This window comes from Puma concolor, chromosome A3 (genome assembly GCF_028749965.1).
Source record: "Puma concolor isolate L17-30 chromosome A3, mPumCon1.1.hap2, whole genome shotgun sequence".
Taxonomy (NCBI): domain Eukaryota; kingdom Metazoa; phylum Chordata; class Mammalia; order Carnivora; family Felidae; genus Puma; species Puma concolor.
The window spans coordinates 40,405,587-40,425,212 of record NC_141669.1 but is presented as its reverse complement, the minus strand read 5'-3'; the positions used below and the strand labels follow the sequence as shown (position 1 = coordinate 40,425,212).

Sequence of the window (19,626 nt, the reverse complement as noted above, 5' to 3'; positions counted from 1 at the left end):
TTGCCTTTACCACAGGGGTGTGTATAGTCTAATTCAGGAGAGTGTCCTGTGATATACTGTGAAGTAATGATGTAAGATGTTCTGTTATGTGACGTGCTGACGCCCATGTTATATTGTTACACTTTTAGCTGGTATGTTACAGGATATATTATGTGATACTATAACCCCCACACTACACTACCTTAAGGCATACAGTGTTTATTTAGTGCCTGCTTCTCCAGTCAGACTGGGTGCCCTTTCATTTTTGTATCCCAGTTTCTGGTGCATAGTAGGCCCCCAAATAATGACACACCATTCCTTCAACTAATATCCACACAGCTGGGGCTGAGTATTCCTAGGCTGAAGGCAGAGACTTCTTTCTGTCTTCATCTCATGGCTACATAGTGGCTGCCACAGCACTGAGCACTTCATCCGTATGTTACATCCAAAGGCAGAACAGGGGCTTTGCTGGAGAGAGCCTTTCTCCTCATCAGTTCAGTCGTCCTGCCCAGACATCCCCTACCTGTCCTAGAAGAAGGGGTGCTCCCTCTGAAAGTGAGAAAGACATCAGGATCTCTCAGTTGGGAGTGCAGCAGGCTCGTGACATGCAGCTAAGTGACATCCCTGGAGCATTGGCCCTGATTGGTGACAGGGTGGTTTTCTTCTCAGTGGGGCTAACCGGTGTCCTAACCTTAACCACAGTGCCAGAACCCCGCCTCCGCGAGCTTGCTCCCTCTTCACCGTGGCTCCGCAAAGTGAGTGCAAATAGCTCCATTTTCAGTTGACGACACTAAGGTTAAAAGAACCTGGGTGACCAGGCTAGGCCACTAGTGACCATGTACCTCTCTGTGCTGTGCTTTATACTTTGCAGAGCCCTCTCATGCCTGTTACTCACTTAACTCCTATAGCAACCTCTGGAGACGCACATTTCTTCCTTCCTTCCTTCCTTCCTTCCTTCCTTCCTTCCTTCCTTCCTTCCTTCCATCCAAGAGGGTGGGGGAGGGGCAGCGACAAGGAAACAGAGGATCTGCAGCGGGCTCTGCGCCCACAGCAGAGAGCATGATGTGGGGCTCAAACTCACCAACCCGCGAGATCATGACTTGAGCCAAAGTCGGATGCCTAACTGACTGAGCCACCCAGACCTCCCCGAGACACATATTTCTAACCATGGCAGCTAGATGGGGAGGCTGGGACCCAGAGGTGAAGTCACCCAGGTCACACAGCTGGGCAGGCCAGGTGGGGTAAGGCAGGCTCCTCAGCCCCATGACACAGGTGCTCCTGAATCTAGACCGTCTCTGTCCTGTGCTGCTCCCAAGGTGCGTATGAGCTGCAGAGAGTGTCTGGCAGTGAAAGGCCCAGGACTGGGAGATGTGGGTCTGAGTCTCAGCCCAGCCACTCATGGGCTTTGTGACCTCAGGGTCTTGCCTTCTCTATGCTCTGCTCCTCCTAAAACACGGATGGAAATGGCCACAGGTGAGCAGGCTTCAAGGAAACAATGGCTGAGAAAGGGCTTTGTCAGCTGGAAATGCTGTGTGGTCAGAGAGGTTCCACGTGCATCAGGGCACTGGGCAGAGGGGCCCCAGTGTCCCCTCCCCACCCAGTGATTTAGAGAATGGATATCAGACTGGGCTGGCCACAGAGGACTTGATTGCATCGCCGCGCAGAGGACACCCCGTCCATCCTGCGCGCACACACACGCACGGGTGTCCCGCTGGGTCTCTAGGCACCGTCTGTCAGGATCAGATGGGGGGCCTCCTACATGGTAGGTTGAGTTCCCATCCAGGTGGGTAGAGGTGTTGCTGAGAATCACCCCACCCAGTCCATGGCAGTGGTGCTCTCCTGCCCCCCACAGCCCCACCTGCACGCACACATGGGACGTGGGTGGGCGGCCAGAATGGTTACTGGCAAAGGTTGGCCCACTTTGGCCCACTCACCCCCTCAGCCTATCCACACAGTGATTCTTACTTGTTCAGTCTCTTGAGTTAACAGGAGCAGTAAAAGATGAAGAAAGCGTGAGGGTCCTGCACATTTGTTTAAGAATAAATACTTTGGAATGTCCACTGTGCGTCAGACATTGTTCTGGGTGCCGGGTCACGTTGGAGAACAAAACAAACAAAGGCCCCACCCCTTGGAGGGCAGGGCTAAATGACACATGGGCCAAGCATAAAAGCTCATAGGGGAGCCCTGGAGGGGCCTTCTTCAGAGCTCACAGCCCTTAATCTGTGCACAGTTCTGACAAGCTGGACTCCCCGGTGTCTCAGATCAGAGCAGCTGAGCAGAAATAACCTATTGAAGTGGTAACCTGGAGCAGGTGCAGGGACAGTGCCCAGAGTCATGGCCAGCGGTCTGATGGTGTGGGAGGAAACAGAAAAACAAAGAGAGCAGTGCCAGAGGCTCAGAAGAGCCAAGAGGCTTGGAGCCGTTTAGTGTCTGGGTAAAGGGTCCCCAAGGCCTCGAGGACCTGTGGAGTCTTCTCTGGCCCGATGTTTCTGGGCTTGACCTTGGGTTGTCAAGAGGAAGCTAAAGTACATCCAGTAACGTCGGGCTGAGAATGCAGGGAAGTGCATCAATTATTAGGAAAGGACCTGTCCAAGCTGTTTTGGCACAGAAAACACGAGGCTTCCTTTCTCTGGGGAAGTCTGCTTCTGTGCAAGAGCTGGTTCTAGGATGTCAGTGCGGGGAGGGCAGGGCTCCGTGTCTGTTTTTCTGTTTGCAGCATCCCCAGTGCCTGAAAGGGAGCCTGGCATGGTCTAAACGCTCCGTAGATGTTTGCCGAAAGAACGGACGAGTGGAAGCCATAGGAAAGGAGGGGTTTCTAGTTGTCCTCCCCAGGATCTAATAGGCAGCTCCTCTGTGCCCAGTACTGGGTGGGACCCTGGCAGTCTGAGGTGGAGACACAGTCCTGCCTTGAGGAGCTAACGGGCCAATGGAAGGGAGACACAGACGCACACACGTGTGCTCTGGCACGTGACTGCCTAGTGCCGAGTGCTTCGCGGGGCTGCCACTGTGCTCTTGAGTCCTCCCTACAACTCCTGCAGTAGATTACTATTATTACCATTTTATAGGTGAAGAAACTGAGGTACAGAGAGGTTAAGGAACGTGCCCAAGGTCACACAGCTGGTAGAATGAGGAAGTCAGGATTCAAACAGAGGCCGTGTGGTGCCACGGCTGGCACATGCAGCCACCGCGCCGTGTTGCCTGTCAGTAGGTGTGCGTGTGCACACGCGTGTGGGTAAAATAATCGTTTCTCTTCCAGTCTCGGCCTTTCCCTTATGCGGCTGGGAGCTACTTTTGTGGTGTCACTGATGGACAGGGTGGCAGTGAGTAAAGAGCCCTGATCAAAGATGTCCCCCACCGTGCCTCCGCAATCTGGCTGTGAGAGGCCCAGGGATGATGAGAAGTGGTAGGGGTGGTGTTTTTCTCACCTTAAAACTGCATTTGCACGCTGTTTTTGTGGAAGTCATTTGATTGTTTGGGCTCTCCAGGGGCTCCATGACCACATGTTATTGCCCCGCTGGTCCTGAAATATCCACAGCTAGACTCCTTCCTGGAGGTCTCCTGGAGAGATACATCGTGATCTTTGCAAAGGCGCGCTGGCCAGCATTTGGGCGTGAATTGGCTTGTCTGCTTGGTTCCCCATCACCCCTGCTGTCAGTTGCAGTAAGGATCAGGGGGGGAGGCACTGAAAGATGCAGGGCAGTGATGGCCAGCGATCCCCAGCTGGGGAAGAAGCAGGTCTGACAGGGATCTGTCAGCACTGCGGTTAGGTGTGTGTGTGTGTGTGTATGTGCATAGCGGGGGTGGGGGTGGGGTGAGGGGCATGGGTCAGGGCCCACCGGGAAGCTGCCAGGGAGCAGGGCCTTCCTCACCTGGCTGGGCCACCTGTCTGCCCAGCTGTCTGCTCCCCTCCAGCCTGAGTGCCTCCCCTAGCTATGGGGCAAGGTCACGGGCTCCTTGAGCTCCTGGGGTCTGGAAGAGCAGTGTGTAGCCGAGTGGAATTGGCTGGACAACATCACAGAATGGGAAGCAGATGGGAAGCTGCAGCAGCTGGGCCTCAGGCCTCTCTCGGGCCAGCTCGACCCTCCCAGTGCTCTGTGCTCTGGGTGGGGTGGGGTGGGGGCCAAGAAAGACAGACAGGCTGATGGACGGGGAGATATAAACAAAGGAGAGGCCAAAAGAAAGTTGGCACAGAGACACATAGGCAAAGCATGGAGAAAGAAAGTGAGAGACTGGCAGCCAGAGAGAGCGGCCTGTAGCCCAAGAAGGCGTCAGCGTGGCGGGGGCCGCGGCTCTCCCTGGCCATCCCCTGCAGGCTCAGTGGGCTCCTTCTGGGTTCTGGCCCTGGCTCTGGGAATGCCAGGCCTCCCACTGCCAGCCACCTTTCCCTTAGGCTCAAAGGACAAAGATGGAGATTTTCTTAGAACCAAGGAAGGTGGCAGCTGGGTGGATGGCTTGGGGACTCACCAGCCCGCTTGCCAGTGAAGAAGCTGAGCTGTCCAGAGGTCAGGGGGTCTGCCTTGCTCTGCTGCATCTTAGCAGCGTGACCCAGGCCGGTCAGGAAACCGGACCGGCCTCCATTTCCTCATCTGCAAAATGGGAGCAGAGATGGCCACCTCCCAGGGAGTGTGTAAGACAGCACATGCAAAGGAGGGCAGCGTGGTGCCCGGCACGAGGCAGTAGATGGTAGCTCTGAGCTCCAATTCACTCACTTCTGGCCTTAGGCCTGGGAGGACAGCGGTGGACAGGACGACGCGACCCCCTCCTTCCCTCGGGAGCTCGCACTCGAGGTATGTGGGGTGAGCGAGGGGATGATGATGGCAATCGTACCAACAATAATTCGTGGCACGGAGAGGTGTGGGAGTCCACATACGGTGCCTCGGGAGTGCAGAGGAGAGGCACGTTTTTCTCAGCCTGCAGTGGAGGTGGGGCCTGGGGGGTGAAGAGACTGGACTCGAGTTAGCCCCGATTATCCTGGACCGGGAGACAGCAGGGACCCAGCCACAAAACCCTGCCCTCCTGGAGTTTATGGTCCAGCCGGCGGGAGTAACTCCAAGTAAAGCTTCAGGGCAGCGTGGGGTGTGTGGACTGTGTTCTCGCAATGCTTGCCCAGCATACCTGGACCCAGTTCTGGGGCTGGTGTCTTAGCACAGGAGGGGGCCCCAGGGTTACCTGCTCTCATCCTCAACGTTGTCTGATGAGGGGGTTCATTATTCCCGGTAGGACAGTTCTTCTGTATGTCACTGACTGACTGAAGTTTGGTCGTCTCCACTGGCCTCAGTCAATGGGGGGCTTAGACTGCTGGACCCACCCATGCTCCCACCTGGGGGGCTGGGGCCCGCAGGGCAGGGGAGCCTCTTAGCTGCCCAGGCAGCTGTCTGCACACTAGCCTAGAGCCCCTGGCCACCTCAGCCGCTCCTCTAGTGAGGAGCGAACACAAGGGGGACCGGGTGAATCAATGGCATGTACCAGCAGCAGTGGTTTTCAGTCTCACCCTGGAGTTACATCGTCAGCTGCCCCAGGGCAGGGACTCTAACCCCGTGCCTGTCACAGAGCTGGCACCCAGTAGGGACTGAGTACATCTTTGATGAGTAAATGAATTCTCCCAATTCATGGTCCCCAGGCGGATTCTCCTGGCCCACAAGGGGCTCTGGCCGTAACTTTGCAAATCTTAGATGGCTGGGACCTCAGAGGGCCCTCCCAGCCCGGACACAGTGGGATCCTTGATTCACACCATGTTCCCGCCCTCAGAAAATAGCAGCCAACTCCAACTGCTCATAAATTTCCTGCCTGTCACCCCTGGCGCCCAGGCCAGGCGGGGCGGGAGGCGCTGGGGGTGGGCTGGTCCATACCTGCTTCCAGTTCCCTGGGAAGTTGGGAGGCCAGAAGCCCAGGCCTGTGCTTGTGCCCAGAATAACCTCAGCACAGCCTGGCCCGTGGAGATGTGAAAACACATCTGCCAAATGCAAAGGTGTACAGGCTGGGGTGTTGGAGAAAACAAACACCCGCAGTTTACACAACATAACTCCACTTTCATAAACTGCTATATAGGTGCCAAGCATACTTAAATAATAAAAATCTTAAAATACAAGTAAACAAATAAACACCCAGACAAACAAAAAAAAATACTATATAGATAGGTCTAAGCATAAAAATATATGGAACAATAAGTCACCCAAGGCTATCAGTGGTTTGCTCCCAGTGGGGAGACTGAGGTGATTGAAGTGTTGTTTCTTCTGTTCACTCTTCTATATTTTCTAGTTTTCCTATAATTAACATGTCCTACCTGTGTAATGTTTTTAAAAACTTAACTGCTTTATTGAGATCATATATAGTTCACCTGTTTAAAGTGTCCACTTCAGGGTCGCGTGGGTGGCTCAGTTGGTTAAGTGTCCCACCCTTGCTTTTGGCTCAGGTCATGATCTCACAGTTGGGAGTTTGAGCCCCACATCAGGCTCTGTGCTGATGGTGCGGAGCCTGCTTGGGATTCTCTCTCTTTCCCTCTCTCTCTGCCCCTCCCCTGCTTTGTGTGCACGCTCGCATGCTCTCTCTCTCTCTCAAAATAAATAAATAAATTTAACAACAGAAAAAATTACTTAAAAAAAAATATGTCCACTTCAGTGGTTTTTAGTATTTTCACACCTATGTGCAGCCATTACCACAATTTTAGAACTTTTGTATCAGGTAAAAAAAAAAAAAAAATACCCTGTATGCTTTAGCTATTTCTTCCAACCCACGGTCTTCGCTGTCCCTCAGTCCTAGCCTACTCTGTGGATTTTCCCATTCTGGACAGTTCGTGTAAATGGAATCCTGTGACACATGGTCTTTGGTGCCTGGCTTCTTTCACTCAGTATACTCTTCTCAGGGTTCATCTATGTTCTGGAAATGTGTTAGAGCTTCATTTCTTTTTGTGGCTGAATAATATTCCCTGGCATGGATACACCACACTTTGGTTATCCATTCATGAGGCAAGAGACATGCCTTATGTGATTTTAGAAGTTGTGTCTACGTTTTTAAAAACAATCCATTGAAAGCAAATTGGTCAAGATGACATAAACTTACTTTGAGACTTTTCAGCCTGTGATGCCTTTTTATGTTTCTAAACACCCATTAGTCAAACTGAGGACCCAGCTTTTTCCAGGAACATGAGCCAGCACCTTCCAGTGTTCCCACTGTGTGCCAAGCCCTGCTTGGGGGGGGGGGGGGGGGGCGGGGCACCGCTCCATTGTCTCATTGATTCTTGGCAACTGGAAGGTGAGTACTGTTACTAGGTTCACTATAAAGATGAGGAAACTGAGGCATAGAGAGATTAACTCACTTGCCCAGAGCCCCATAGCCTGCTGACTTTGGGGCCAAGGTGAACCCCAATGTTCTGCATTTAGAACCAAACATAGAACCCCCTTTCCAGCCCAAACGTGGGTGTACTTAAAAGTGAAAGAAAAAATAATACCTAATAGCATGGGTCTTGAAAAATACTTTTCCCACGTCCTCTCTGCTTGTCTCTTGTATTTAAAAAAAATTTTTTTTAAATGTTTATTCATTTGAGAGAGAGAGAGAGAGACAGTGCGATCAGGGGTGGGACAGGGAGAGAGGGAGACACAGAGTCCGAAGCAAGCTCCAGGCTCTGAGCCATTAGCACAGGGCCTGACACGGGGCTCGAACTCATGAACTGTGAGATCATGACCTGAGCCAAAGTCGGACGCTCAGCCAACCAACTGAGCCACCCAGGCGCCCCTTGTGTTTTTGTTTTAAACTAACATCTAAAACCTGACTATTCTTTTTAGGACAAACTAATGCAAAAGAAGGGATTTCCGTTCCATTAGATGTCTTTTTCTGCATGTAGAAGGCTGTATCCAAATTGCTAAAATGTAAAAAAAAAAAAAAAAATGTATAATTTAAAAATAATGAAAAATGGTTAAGTAGGTAACATGGACTGAAAATGAATTTAAAAGGTAAAATACCTTAGAAAGCAGACACAGTCATTTTTAAATGCCCCTAAAATGGTAAAATTGCCCTGCAATACACAGAAGTGATCAAAAGAGGAAACCAATCCACCTAAAGCCAGAGACAGACTTGGTAAGCAAAGGACATAGAGTCAGAATAAAAAACTGGAGGTGAACAAAAGCAAAAAATGATGCAGAATTGTTCCAGGATTCACAACAATTACCCCAAGTTTCCATAAAGCATAGGCATATTTTCAACGTTTATTTATTTTTGGGACAGAGAGAGACAGAGCATGAACGGGGGAGGGGCAGAGAGAGAGGGAGACACAGAATCGGAAACAGGCTCCAGGCTCTGAGCCATCAGCCCAGAGCCCGACGCGGGGCTCGAACTCACGGACCGCGAGATCGTGACCTGGCTGAAGTCGGACGCTTAACCGACTGCGCCACCCAGGCGCCCCTATTTTCAAAAATGCGAAGTTACATTTGAAACAGGAAACATACTCCATGGTATATAAAAGCTATGGTGAATAAAATGCCTGTGACTGGAAATATTTATTCACGTGTTCAACAAATATTTATCAAGATGCTAGTATGTGTCCAGACTGTTCTAGGCTCTCGGGCTACGTCAGGGAACAAAACAGACCATGTCCCTGTCCTTGTGGAGCTGATGTTCTGACCACAAATGATGTTCTGACCACAAATGAACAGATTAAAAAAAATGATTTCTAAATGTGATAGACTCAGCCACTTTGCCACTCTGACCAAATCACCTCCATCGGACTCAGCACGTCAGACCGTGGAAAGGGACCTGGGAGGCCATCTTGCCTAGTCGTGTTCAAAGTTTATTTTCACTGCAGAACCTGTTTAAAGGGCATCTTCTGTGGTAAGGGGCTGGGATGTAGGAGACTTCTGTGAGCAGTGAGCCAAGAGCCTTTCCCCTCTGTACCCAGAGCCTTGGCCCAAAGAGGAAACACCACCTATAAATCCCAGAGCTGGATGGGGTTCGGGAGGCCCTCTCAGGCTGTGCTTCTATATGAGGTGACATAGGATGTTGCCACCAGTTTCATGAGAAGGGGTCTGTTGTACGGTTGCCAAAGTTGGGGGTATTTGCCAGCCCTCTCTGTCGCATTTGTAATTATGTGCCTGTAATTAATACACACACACATACACCCTGCCCCTTCTGAAGGGGCATCCATGGGTTTGTCTCCTAACCCCTCAGCCACAGCTGATCTGTGGAGGAAATCTGATTGAGGCTGGACCACTGGCTGCCTCCACTGGGACATTTGAGTTGGGGCACTGAGAGACTGGGCCAGCTGGTAGGCAGGAAGGAAGCAGATACTTGATGTGGCCGAGTGCTGCTTCTGGGAGGCACCTAGAGGGAAGTGCCACAGATTGACTCAGGGTGCAGTTGTGATCACAGGATCATAGGAGTTCAGAAAACAACGAGTAAATAAAGTCTTGTGAATTTCTTCATTGCAGGACTTTTCAGTCCTTTAATACGCTAATATATGTAGTGACTTTCCAAGGTGGGGTCAAGGTCTAAAATGTTTCCCAGACTCCCAGATGGGATAACCTCACCTGCCTAATGTTCGTACCCTTTGGGGGGAGTGCAAATCCATGTGTGTGCTGTACAAGTGAAGGAATTAAGCACAGAGAGGGAGAGTGAGTTCCCCAAAGTCACAAAGCTGGTAAATCACAGAGGAGGTCCTGGCACCCAAGGCCTCCCGGTGTTCTTCCCACCACGCCCCATTTGACATAAGACTTCCGCGTATGGATGATATGTGTGCTGGGATTCCTGTACCGAGGTGGGCGGTGGGAACACAAGTCCAGTGTAGACACCAGGGAAAGGGTGGGAGCAAGAACTGAAGGTCAGGCTTTGGCGAGAAGAACCTGGCTCCCTTGCTCTTGGGTGGTAGTCATGGCTTCCGCAGGGCCTGAGGGCCAGTAGCGAGCCCGGGCAGGGCCCTGGCGCCTTGACCGAGTAGCCAGTGGGACAGCTCCGGCCCGCCTGCCCAGCCAGCTTTCTGCGCCGAACCCCCAGACCGCAGGCCGGCTGGACAGAGAGGAACTCTGGGCCCTTCTCCGCAGGGCCCGCCCAGGCAGCCAGCGACTGGCTGACGCGGGCTGTAAATCACCCCGTGGACCACAGACCCTGTGCCATCCCCACGGGTTTCCTTTCCGCCTCTTAATCCTCCTCCTCAGACTCGGTAACAAAAAGCAGATTCCTGCTGGGGCCAGCCACGCACCGCACTGTGGGCTCGGAGGATGTGAGCCGGGACTCACCCCATCAAGATGCCCCCTCTTCTTTCCTTTCTCCCTTCTCAGCCTCTGTTAGCTAGGGGACGCCCCCTCCTCCTGGCCCAGCTCTCGCCCTCCTCGGACCCTACTTCCAGCCTTACCCCAGCCTCGCACCCTGGCCGCTGGCCAAGCCCGGCGCCCCAGGCCTGCGAGGCTCACCGGGGCCTGTGGTTGGCAGGCCCTCCAGGCTGTGGTTTGGCCCCATCCCGGCTCCCCAAGCCTCCGGTTCAGCAGAAGCAGCTTCTCTGTGGTAGAACAAACATTGTCGATCCGCATTCGAATCCTGATGGCCGCCAGCTTCCAGCGCCCCCTCTCCACCGGCGATGGCTCACCTCTGAGATGAGGGTGCGGAGAAAGCCCCCCTGGCATGGTGGAGGTGCCTGACAGATGTTTTGCTTCAAAAACGAGTACTTAGCTGTTTGTTCAGGATTGTTGCAAGAATCCCAGAGAAGCGGTATTTGGAGCTGCTTTCGTAGGAGTGTGCTGTGCCAGGTTAGGGCACTGCTGTTGCTCTTTGGCGTGTTTGGGTAGACTTGGAGGCCTCGCAGGACCCCCCCCCCCCGTACCCCCCACAGTGCTGACCTCCCCCAGAACCTGAAGTCCCAGCAGCCCCTGTGACCTTTCCCTGTCTCCTGTCCCTGGTAGCAAGTCACACCCTGCGGTCAGTTTTCTCATGAGCGACACCAGGTTCAGCTGCCAGAGTGAGGGTTCCAAAGGTCGGGACTGCGAGGCGCGCACGACGGTGCAACCTAGTGGTTTTCAAACTAGGCTCCTGCACACCCTGGGTTCTCAGAGATGTCCCAGGTCTCCCGTTGGAGGGAATGCACCCTGTGACCCCCTCTCCCTGTGTCCTCCCTACCCTGCTACTGCAAACACACCAGACCGTGTTTATCTGTTTTCTGTGTTAGGGTTTCACGGGTTAGACTTCATTTCTGCTGCTTAAAAGAAGTTTGAAAATTATTGACCTGCTCTAGCTGTGTCAGGAGAACACTGAGGCCCAGAGGAGTTAAGTGACTTGTCTCAGGTCACCCACCTGGTGGGGTGGATGGACAGCACCTAGAGGAGGCCCCTGGACTCCTGGTATAGTGCTGTTGTCTGAACAGCGTAGGGAAAAGGGGCTGCGGGTGGTCATTCCTGTGGGGGGTGGGGGGGCAGACCTGACTCACATGCCTCAGAGGTGTGACCCGGAGGACTGTGTTATCAGCATCAGGTGTCCCTGAGCCCTCCTCTAACCCCTGCAGCCCTGCCCATATCCCCAAAGCGGCCAAGTCAGCAATGGCTCTGAAATGCAGAGTGAGGAGTAAGGGGACAGTGTGGGCTCTGGAGGCAGCCAGTTCTGGGTCCAGATGCCAGCTCCATCACTTACTGAACCCCTCAGGATGCAGTCCCCTGCCTGAGCCACACAGGTCCCTCCCGGGGCAGGAGCCAGCAAGGATCAAGAGAGAGGAAGTGCTGGGGTGCCAGCTCCTGGGATCAGCTGGCCTTTAGGAAAGAGTCAGGAGAGTCAAGTTTTTCTGATGGTTGGTTGTTTCTTTCAGGAGTGACTGGCCCCGGTCTAGACCAAGGATGCTTCCGTGGGCCCTCGTTCTGGTCAAGCCCGAGGAGAAGGTGAGCTCTCCAAGTCCAGCCTTGTCTTCTCCAGGATTCCACCAGATGCTCAGACCACTGCCTCTCAGGGTGGGGCAGGGGCACACCTGCCTCCCTCTTGCCCTCCTGTCCCCCCTCAGCCACTCTGGTGACTCTGCACTTTGCCCTCGGCCTGGTGGGGAGGGGAGAACAAAGCCTCCCCCTTGCCCAGGGCCTGAGGCCCCTGTCTGGCTGCAGAAATTCGTTGCCAAAGATTCCACAGAGACACTGAAGAAATGGTGGTGACAAAACCCCACGGCAAAAAGCCACCCCATTGCTCTAGGACTTTTGCTCCTCCTGTTGTCCGAGTTCCATCTCAAGCCAAAGACGAGTCAGCGATCCACAGGAAACTCATGGAAGGGATGGACATTTGGTGACCATTGGAAGCACTCAACCCTCTGACCTGGCACTCTCTTTCTACGCTGGGTCCTGAGCTGGCTGGGTACAAGATAAGCCTTCTGGGGGCTGTGAGAGGGGGCTGGGGGTGCTTATATGGAGTGGGATGTGAGATCCTGGCCCTCTTCTCTCCTTCCCACTGGCTGCCTAGGCCTCTGACCCTGATTGTCAGTGTTCTGGTCCAGGCTTCTTGGGCCCTGAGCATCATGGCAAGGGAGTAAGGGGGAAAAGAAACCAATTTGACCACTCCGTACCCCACCCCAGGGTCTTGTCTCCCAAGGTGACCAGCCTAAAGGGTCTTTGCTCCCCAGCCAGCCCATCCAGCCACTCCTTGCCCATGGCCCACCCTCCTGGCTGGGACAACAAGATGGTGCCCTGCATGAAGGCCAGTGGTCTGTTCCCGGTTATGCAGGGGGTGGGCAGAGGGAAGGAAGGGACCAGGGAAATGGGCCAGTAAGGTGGCGAGGGGCATGTTCAAAGCCAAGGCCTATTCCTTCCTTGTGCTCAAAAGGCCAAAGCTGTTCACATCTGTGCTCAACCATCTGCTTCAAATTGAAGTAAAAGCCCAAACATGTAAAGAAAACACTTGCTCGTGTTGAATGGACTCTGTGGGCGACCAGGACTTTGGCTGGTCAGTTAAGGGGGAGTTGTGGGAGGAGGGGAGAGGCTGGTGTCGGCCTAGAAGTTGAGCATGTGAGTGTGTGTGTGTGTGTGTGTGTGTGTGTCAGGGTGTAGGGAGCCCTCACCATGACCTCAAATCTGGACTAGTGACCAGGAGGCCTGGTCAGAAACATGTGAGGAGCTCTTTCCACTTCATACCTCACTTAATCCATTCCACAAGTTTATGAGGTGGGAACTGTCATTTTAATCCCATTTTACAGATGAAGAAATAAGGCCCCAAGGAGACAGTGATGGATCTGGCCCTCAAATCAGGGTGATCTCACGCCAAATCCTGTGCTCTTACCCCCTTTCTGGCCCCATAGTCCAGTCCCAGCCCAAAGTCTTTGTGTGGCCTTGTCACATCACTTCACCTCAGTGGGCATTTGGGGGTGGGGAAGAGGTCATAAGATAAGAATGGGGAGAGGACTGTCAGGGGCAGGGCTGCCCAGGGAGATGGGAGGTGATGAGGAAAGGAGCTATGCTCCTGCAGGGTGCACATTTGTCCCTTGGTTCAGCCCAGCCACGCCGTCTCTGTCTGCTCCCTCGGATCCTGGACTGGGTCCTGAATGTCTGCAGGTGCAGCTGACTGACAGGAGCCTCCTCCCCCTGCACTAGTGTTTCCCAGGCATGGCCCTTTGCCAAGAACCAGGTTGTTGGACAGGTCCTGGATCTGGGACAGAAGTAGGGGACCCAGACTGCTCAGAGCACTCCTCAGAGCAAAGGTGCCCTGCAAGACAGAATGGGCTTGGGATGGGGGCTACAAGGGGATGGTCACTGGGGTGCCCAGGTGGCTCAGTCGATTGAGCATCCAGCTCTGGATTTCAGCTCAGGTCATGATCTCATGGTGGGGAGATCAAGCTCTGCGTTAGCTGCGTTAGGTTAGGCTCGGCACTGACAGCATGGAGCCTGCTTGGGATTCTCTCTCTCCGCCCCCCTCTCTCTCTCTCACTGCCCCTTTCCACTCTCTCTCAAAATAAACATTAAAAAAAAAAAAACGTTGGTCACCTAGGGCTCCAGGCACAAGTCATATCCCCACTCACTTGTCTCCCTGACTTTCTGAGTATTGCTGGTGACACTTCCTAGGTAAGCAGGAAATGTGGACCAAACAGCATGAAACTTATTGACATAAGAGGACCCTTTCTGTTACTAAAAGGTGGGGAGGTACCCTCATCCTGCTGCCAGGGGACCAGACCCCATGGCCTTACCACCCAAAAACAACCTGTGGCTTCCGCTCCCACCCCTTTCTTATTCCTGGCCTTTGTAACATACTTCCCTTTCGTTCTGAAGCATCTATTGGTCATTAGCTGCATTATCAGACATTAAGCTGGGTGTTCACAATGGAGGAATGGATCTCACACAGCACCTGTCTTCACGGAGCTCATGGACCTGTACAGGCAGATAAGCAAATAATTACGATACAGTCAGATGACTAAGATGTCGTTGGGAATTTCAGGCAATTCCTCCAAAGAGGCCTTGGGAGTTGGGTCTTTAAGGATGAACAGAAGTTTTCTCTGTGCAGAGGAATGGGAGAAGGGCTTTTAGGAATACCTAGCCCTGGCGGGACATTGGAATCACCTAAGGAGATTATGATTATTGATATGAAATATTTATGCCAAAGTCCCATCTCCGGAAATTCCGATGTATTGGTCTGGAGTGTGACTTGGGCATTGGGATTTTTTAATGTTTAATTTTGAGAGAGAGAGAGAGGTAGGGGCAGAGAGAGAGGGAGACACAGAATCCAAAGCAGGCTCCAGGCTCTGAGCTGTCAGCACAGAGCCCAACACAGAGCTTGAACCCATGAACTGTGAGATCATGACCTGAGCCAAAGTCGGTGCTCAACCAACTGAGCCACCCAAGTGTCCCTGGCATTGGGATTTTTAAAAGCTCCCTAAGTGATTCCAAAGTGCTGGCAAGATTGAGAGCTACTGGTTTAAGTGGGCTCAGGTTTCTGACAAAAAAGTGATTTAGAATCACTGATGTGGGATACAGGCCGGGCCAAAAATGTGGATGGGTGGACGTGGGTGTGTGTGTATAGCTCTGTGTGCACATGCGTGCACATATGTGTGTGAACGATTGAAAGTTCATGCTTTTCTTTCTTTTTCCAGCTTCTCCCCCAGTACAGCAGCTTGTGTTTGTGCATACACACACACACACACACACACACACACACACAAATGTACACTCCTTCTTGTGTACACATGCACATCTGTATACACGCTTGCAGATATTCCCAGGGAAGGGAGATCCATTTGAGGTAGATTGAGATTGCCAATTTTCACTGGCAGCCTTTCAGGCCATTTTATGGAAGCAGCCAGGCAAGAAGACCCTCGACAGGATAAAAATTATGAAGAGCCACCCCCCTCACATCCCAGTCCAGCGGAGGGTTTGTGATCACAGAGCCCTGCAGGTTTGTTTGCGGCACAGCCTCCTGCTTTGTTGTTTGCTCTGCGTCCTGAGCCCACGTGCCGGTGATGGCTCATCAATCACCAGCCACAGAGGGACCCAGGGGACCTGCGAGTGACACATATGTCTGTGTGTGTACCTCTGAGTGCCTGCCTGGTTCCTGCAGCATGCATGCTTCCTGCTCTCTGCAGGACACAAACCACAAAGAACTGCTCCAGGACTCGGAGTTCCCAGCTCCACCCAGCTTTATAAAACTTCAAAAACTGTGCACATCAGCTGCACTGCTTCCTGGTTCCGGCCCCACATCATCCCAGAAGAGAGGCTTAAGTTCTGGGGAGGGCGGTCCATGAGTCCCTGGGCCCCTTTCTGGGCTCACAGCTGGGCCAGGGTCCCGGGTGGATTCCGTCTCCCCACACAGTGACTCCTTCCTGTCCCCATCACCATGACTCTGGCCTGAGACATCCTCCTACCCTCCCTCTACCAACCTGAGTCCTCCAAGGGCCCTGGGCTGTCCTTTTTTCTCCGACCCACCCTCACCCCTCTCCCCTTTCTCACCAGCCTTCGAGGAGGAGGGGCAGGTCCCAGGGGCCAGAACAGGTAACAGCATGCAGGGACTGTGCTGGGAGCTGGAGGAACCCACAGAGCCCCTCATGCCCGTGATCCAGGGCGGAGATGTGGGCAAGTGCTGTGCTGTGGTCAGCCATGGTAGGCCAGCTGGGAGGCCGGAGCTGGCACTGCACTTGCCTCCCTCTGTCCATGCTGTTTTCTGAGCAGCAACGTAGTCATCACCAGTAGCCCAGTGACAGTCTGGCCTTCTCAGAGCAAGACTTGGACATCTCCAAGTGTTTCCTTCAAGGGGACTTGTAATGCCATTGTCACTCTGACCTCTTGCTGCCGCCAATCCTGCACAGCTGTGTTCTGTTCCAGGCTCCAGGAGCACAGGGAGGCATGGAGGGGGACCTGCCTGGGAGGTGGGGTGGGGGTGGGGGGCCAGAGGAAGGGCAGCTGGCTTTTCCTTTGCTACCGCGCCCCCCCCCATCCTGGTTCTCACCTTGGCACACTCCTCCCCTCTGATACCCCAGACCCCAGACAAGCTCTGTTTGCCTTCCTGAAGCCGGGCACCCCCAAGGAACTTGTATTTATAAATAACGACCTGGTTTTACAGATATTTGGGCACATGTCTAATCTCCAGATGAGCTATGAATTCCTGGAAGGCAAAGATTGGGTCTAATTCATCTCCAAATCCTCGAAAAGGCCTTGCAAAATGTATATATTGGTTTCTTTGTTAAATGAATAAAAAAGTGGAAAATATGGTGATTCCCGCATTTACTTTCTTCCTTCCACAAATAGCTACCACGCAGCTAATTTGTTCAAGATCCCGAGAGAGTGAGACACAGGCGTTTTCCAAAACCTCAAAGAGGCTCCAAGGGAGAAGGGCCAGAGCAGAGTGGAGCCTGGGCTGTGGGCACTTTTGCTCTTTCTGCAGCTGAGCCTTTTGAGACCCTGCGAAGAGCACAGCTTCAGAGCACACGGGCCAGGCACGGAGGAGGTAAACTGCTGTGGACCGGGTATGGATGAATGAATGAGCGCTGCCACACCCCCTGACCGCCTGCCTCAGACATCACCAATCAGCGGTGGCTCTCCTTCCCGGGCTCTGCGGTCGGAGTTCCTGACCGCGCTCCGGGCAGTCACTGTTAATCAATCGAAGAGATGCGCTCTCTCTGCCTTCCTGGAGCAAGTTTCGGTAGGAACACCCTCAGACCAGCCTGCTGGGTGCACCGCCAGGAAGACCGGACTGAGGCTAGGTTAGAAGGCCCGCCTTCGCTATTGCTCATGGGGCTGTGTGGCGCCCCCTGGCTGTCCTGTCTTTGATCTGTTCCCGGCTGACCCTTCCTCCGCTGTGGCTGATAGTGGTTTATTTCTGAAGTCCCTCCCCTGGGCCCATCTCCGCCGGGGCAAAGTCCAGGTTCCTTAGCTGCCCAACAGATCTGTGGCCAGTGGTCCTCGCTGTCTTCCAGCGTCTCCAACATCCCCCCCAGTCTCTATGACCCCCAGTTTGGCATCCTGGGGTGCTGGCCGAATTCCAGGTTCCTTTTCTCTGGCTGCCCCTGAAACAACATGCTTTCTGAACCCTAGTGTTTGCTGCAGTGGAAACGGTTCCTTTTCAATCTAACTTTCCTCTGCGTCGGATCCACCTAGGCCCCCTGGTTCCTCCCAGAACTGGAGTTCTCCCAGTCCCGAACCTGGGCACCCAGAGGGACGCTGTTTTACCCAACAGCAGTGGCCTAGGTCCTAAGGTTCCTCTCTCCTGTTGAGATATAAATAAAAACATCTCCACCTCCATCCTGTCTTCACAGAAGGCCAGCATCGCTCCAGATCTCTGAGGATTCTCAGGGGCCTTATATCCCCATGGTTATCTCAGCTTTGACTTCTTGGGTCCAGTGAATTCATAATCTCTCTGCCAATTGCCTCCTATGGCTGATGCTGTCTCTCTAACCTACTTCAGCTCAAGGGAACACAGCCACATTTCCTCAATTTCCCCCAAACATCACTCACATATGGCAGTTGTATGTAAAGGAATTATTTTTCTCTTTCTTGATGATTTTTAAAGAAATGTTTACACTCACACAAAAAACAAACAAGGCCTTGCCTTTTTCTTCCCAATTTATTTAGCTGATTTCATATATTTTTGACAGGTTCATCATGTTTCCGGCAGTTATAAATATTTTCCCTTCTGGCTTCACTCCCTGACACTACATTTCTGGGCTGTGACTCACCCTAAGTTGTCCCACAGCTGGGGCTTGAATCCAGCCTTTTTTCTTCAATCTAATATCCCCCTTAACCAACCCCAGGTCCCCACCAAACCCAGGCCAGACAACATGAGACTATAAAATATGATGTCCAGTGGAAAGGTCACGAGCAAATAGGGCGGCTGGCTGGGGCTCTCACCCACCCTCAGCTGAACAGTATCCAAGGTCCTGCTTCTGGGGCAGAGATACATGGGGATGCATGCCCTGGGGCAGCCACATTTCTCCCTTCAGGCTTTCCTGTAAGGGAAGCCTGTCCCTCCTAAAACAGCTGACTGATGACACCACCAGGAACAGGGGACAGGACAAAGCCTGCCCCTCCCCCAGGAAGCAGACAGAGCCCTGAACTTAGCCCTGTGCCAGCCCCATACCCCAAACCACCTTCAAAGCCATCTGGCCCACAGACAACAAGCATTCATCCTCTGGGGTTTCATTTTCAGCTCCACACCAGAAGTTTCTAGAGAATTTCCCTCTTGCAGACACATACATGCATGCAACACACAATTTTTTTTTTTTAAATAAAGAACTCAAAATGTTTCCAAGTTCCAAGAAAGAAATCTCCATTTTTGGGGAAGAAAATAAAACAAAAAGCAAGTTTTTTGGCACACTTTGGGATAGCTATGTTGACCTTTATTTTCTAAATAAAAACCCGGATTTGAAAAAGATTTTGGTGCCTCTTTCAGGTGTGAGAGGCAGCCTAGGAAGCCAAATTTGTAATTTGGGGAAGAGCTCTAAGATGAACAGGACTGGGCCTTCTAAGAACAAAGGGTTCAATGGTCCTCTCCATTGGGAGCCTCAGCATAATATACTCCTCTGAAAAGTCCTGCAGTAGGAAAACATTTAACTTTGAGAAATGAGCGCCTCTTCAACTTAGTTCAGCACTTATTCTCCTTAAAAAAAAATGCTGCGACACCTGGGTAGCTCAGTCAGTTAAGCATCTGACTTCAGCTCAGGTCATGAGCTCACGGTTCGTTCGTGAGTTCAAGCCCTGCATCAGGCTCTGTGCTGACAGCTCAGAGCCTGGAGCCTGCTTCAGATTCTGTGTCTCCCTCCCTCTCTGCCCCTCCCCTGCTGGCGCTCTGTCTCTCTCTCTCTGAAAAATAAACATTAAAAAAATGTTTTTACTGTGGAAAAATGTATGTAGCATAATATTTGTCATTTTAACCATTTTTAGTGTCACAATTCAGTGGCATTAAATATGTGCACAATGTCGTATAACCATCACCACTATATATACCCCAAACTTTGTCCTCACCCCCGTAAAAACCCTTCCCACCTCCCCATGGCCCCTGGTAGCCTCTATTCTACTTTCTGTCTCTATGAATTTGCCTATTCTAGGTAACTCACGTAAGTGAAATTTTGTACCATAATTTGTCCTTCTCTATTAGCTTTAATGCACTAAGCATAATGCTTTTAATAAGGTCTGTTCATGTTATAGCCTGTGTCAGAACTTTATTCCTTTTTGTGGCTGAATAATATTCCATTGTATGTATATGCTACATTTTGCTTATTCATTC

The 19,626-nt window shown here is 52.3% G+C and overlaps 1 protein-coding gene across 1 annotated transcript in view; it reads left to right on the top strand.

Annotated features, from left to right (window-relative positions):
• ATOH8 (atonal bHLH transcription factor 8) overlaps positions 1-16,619 on the top strand; it is a 36,203-nt gene extending 19,584 nt beyond the window's left edge. The window contains exon 3 of the mRNA XM_086700655.1: positions 11,756-16,619. Within this exon, the coding sequence (XP_086556781.1) occupies positions 11,756-11,761 (6 nt within the window). The 3' untranslated portion in view covers positions 11,762-16,619. The remainder of the gene's footprint in view (positions 1-11,755) is intronic.
• Positions 16,620-19,626: the final 3,007 nt, after the last annotated feature.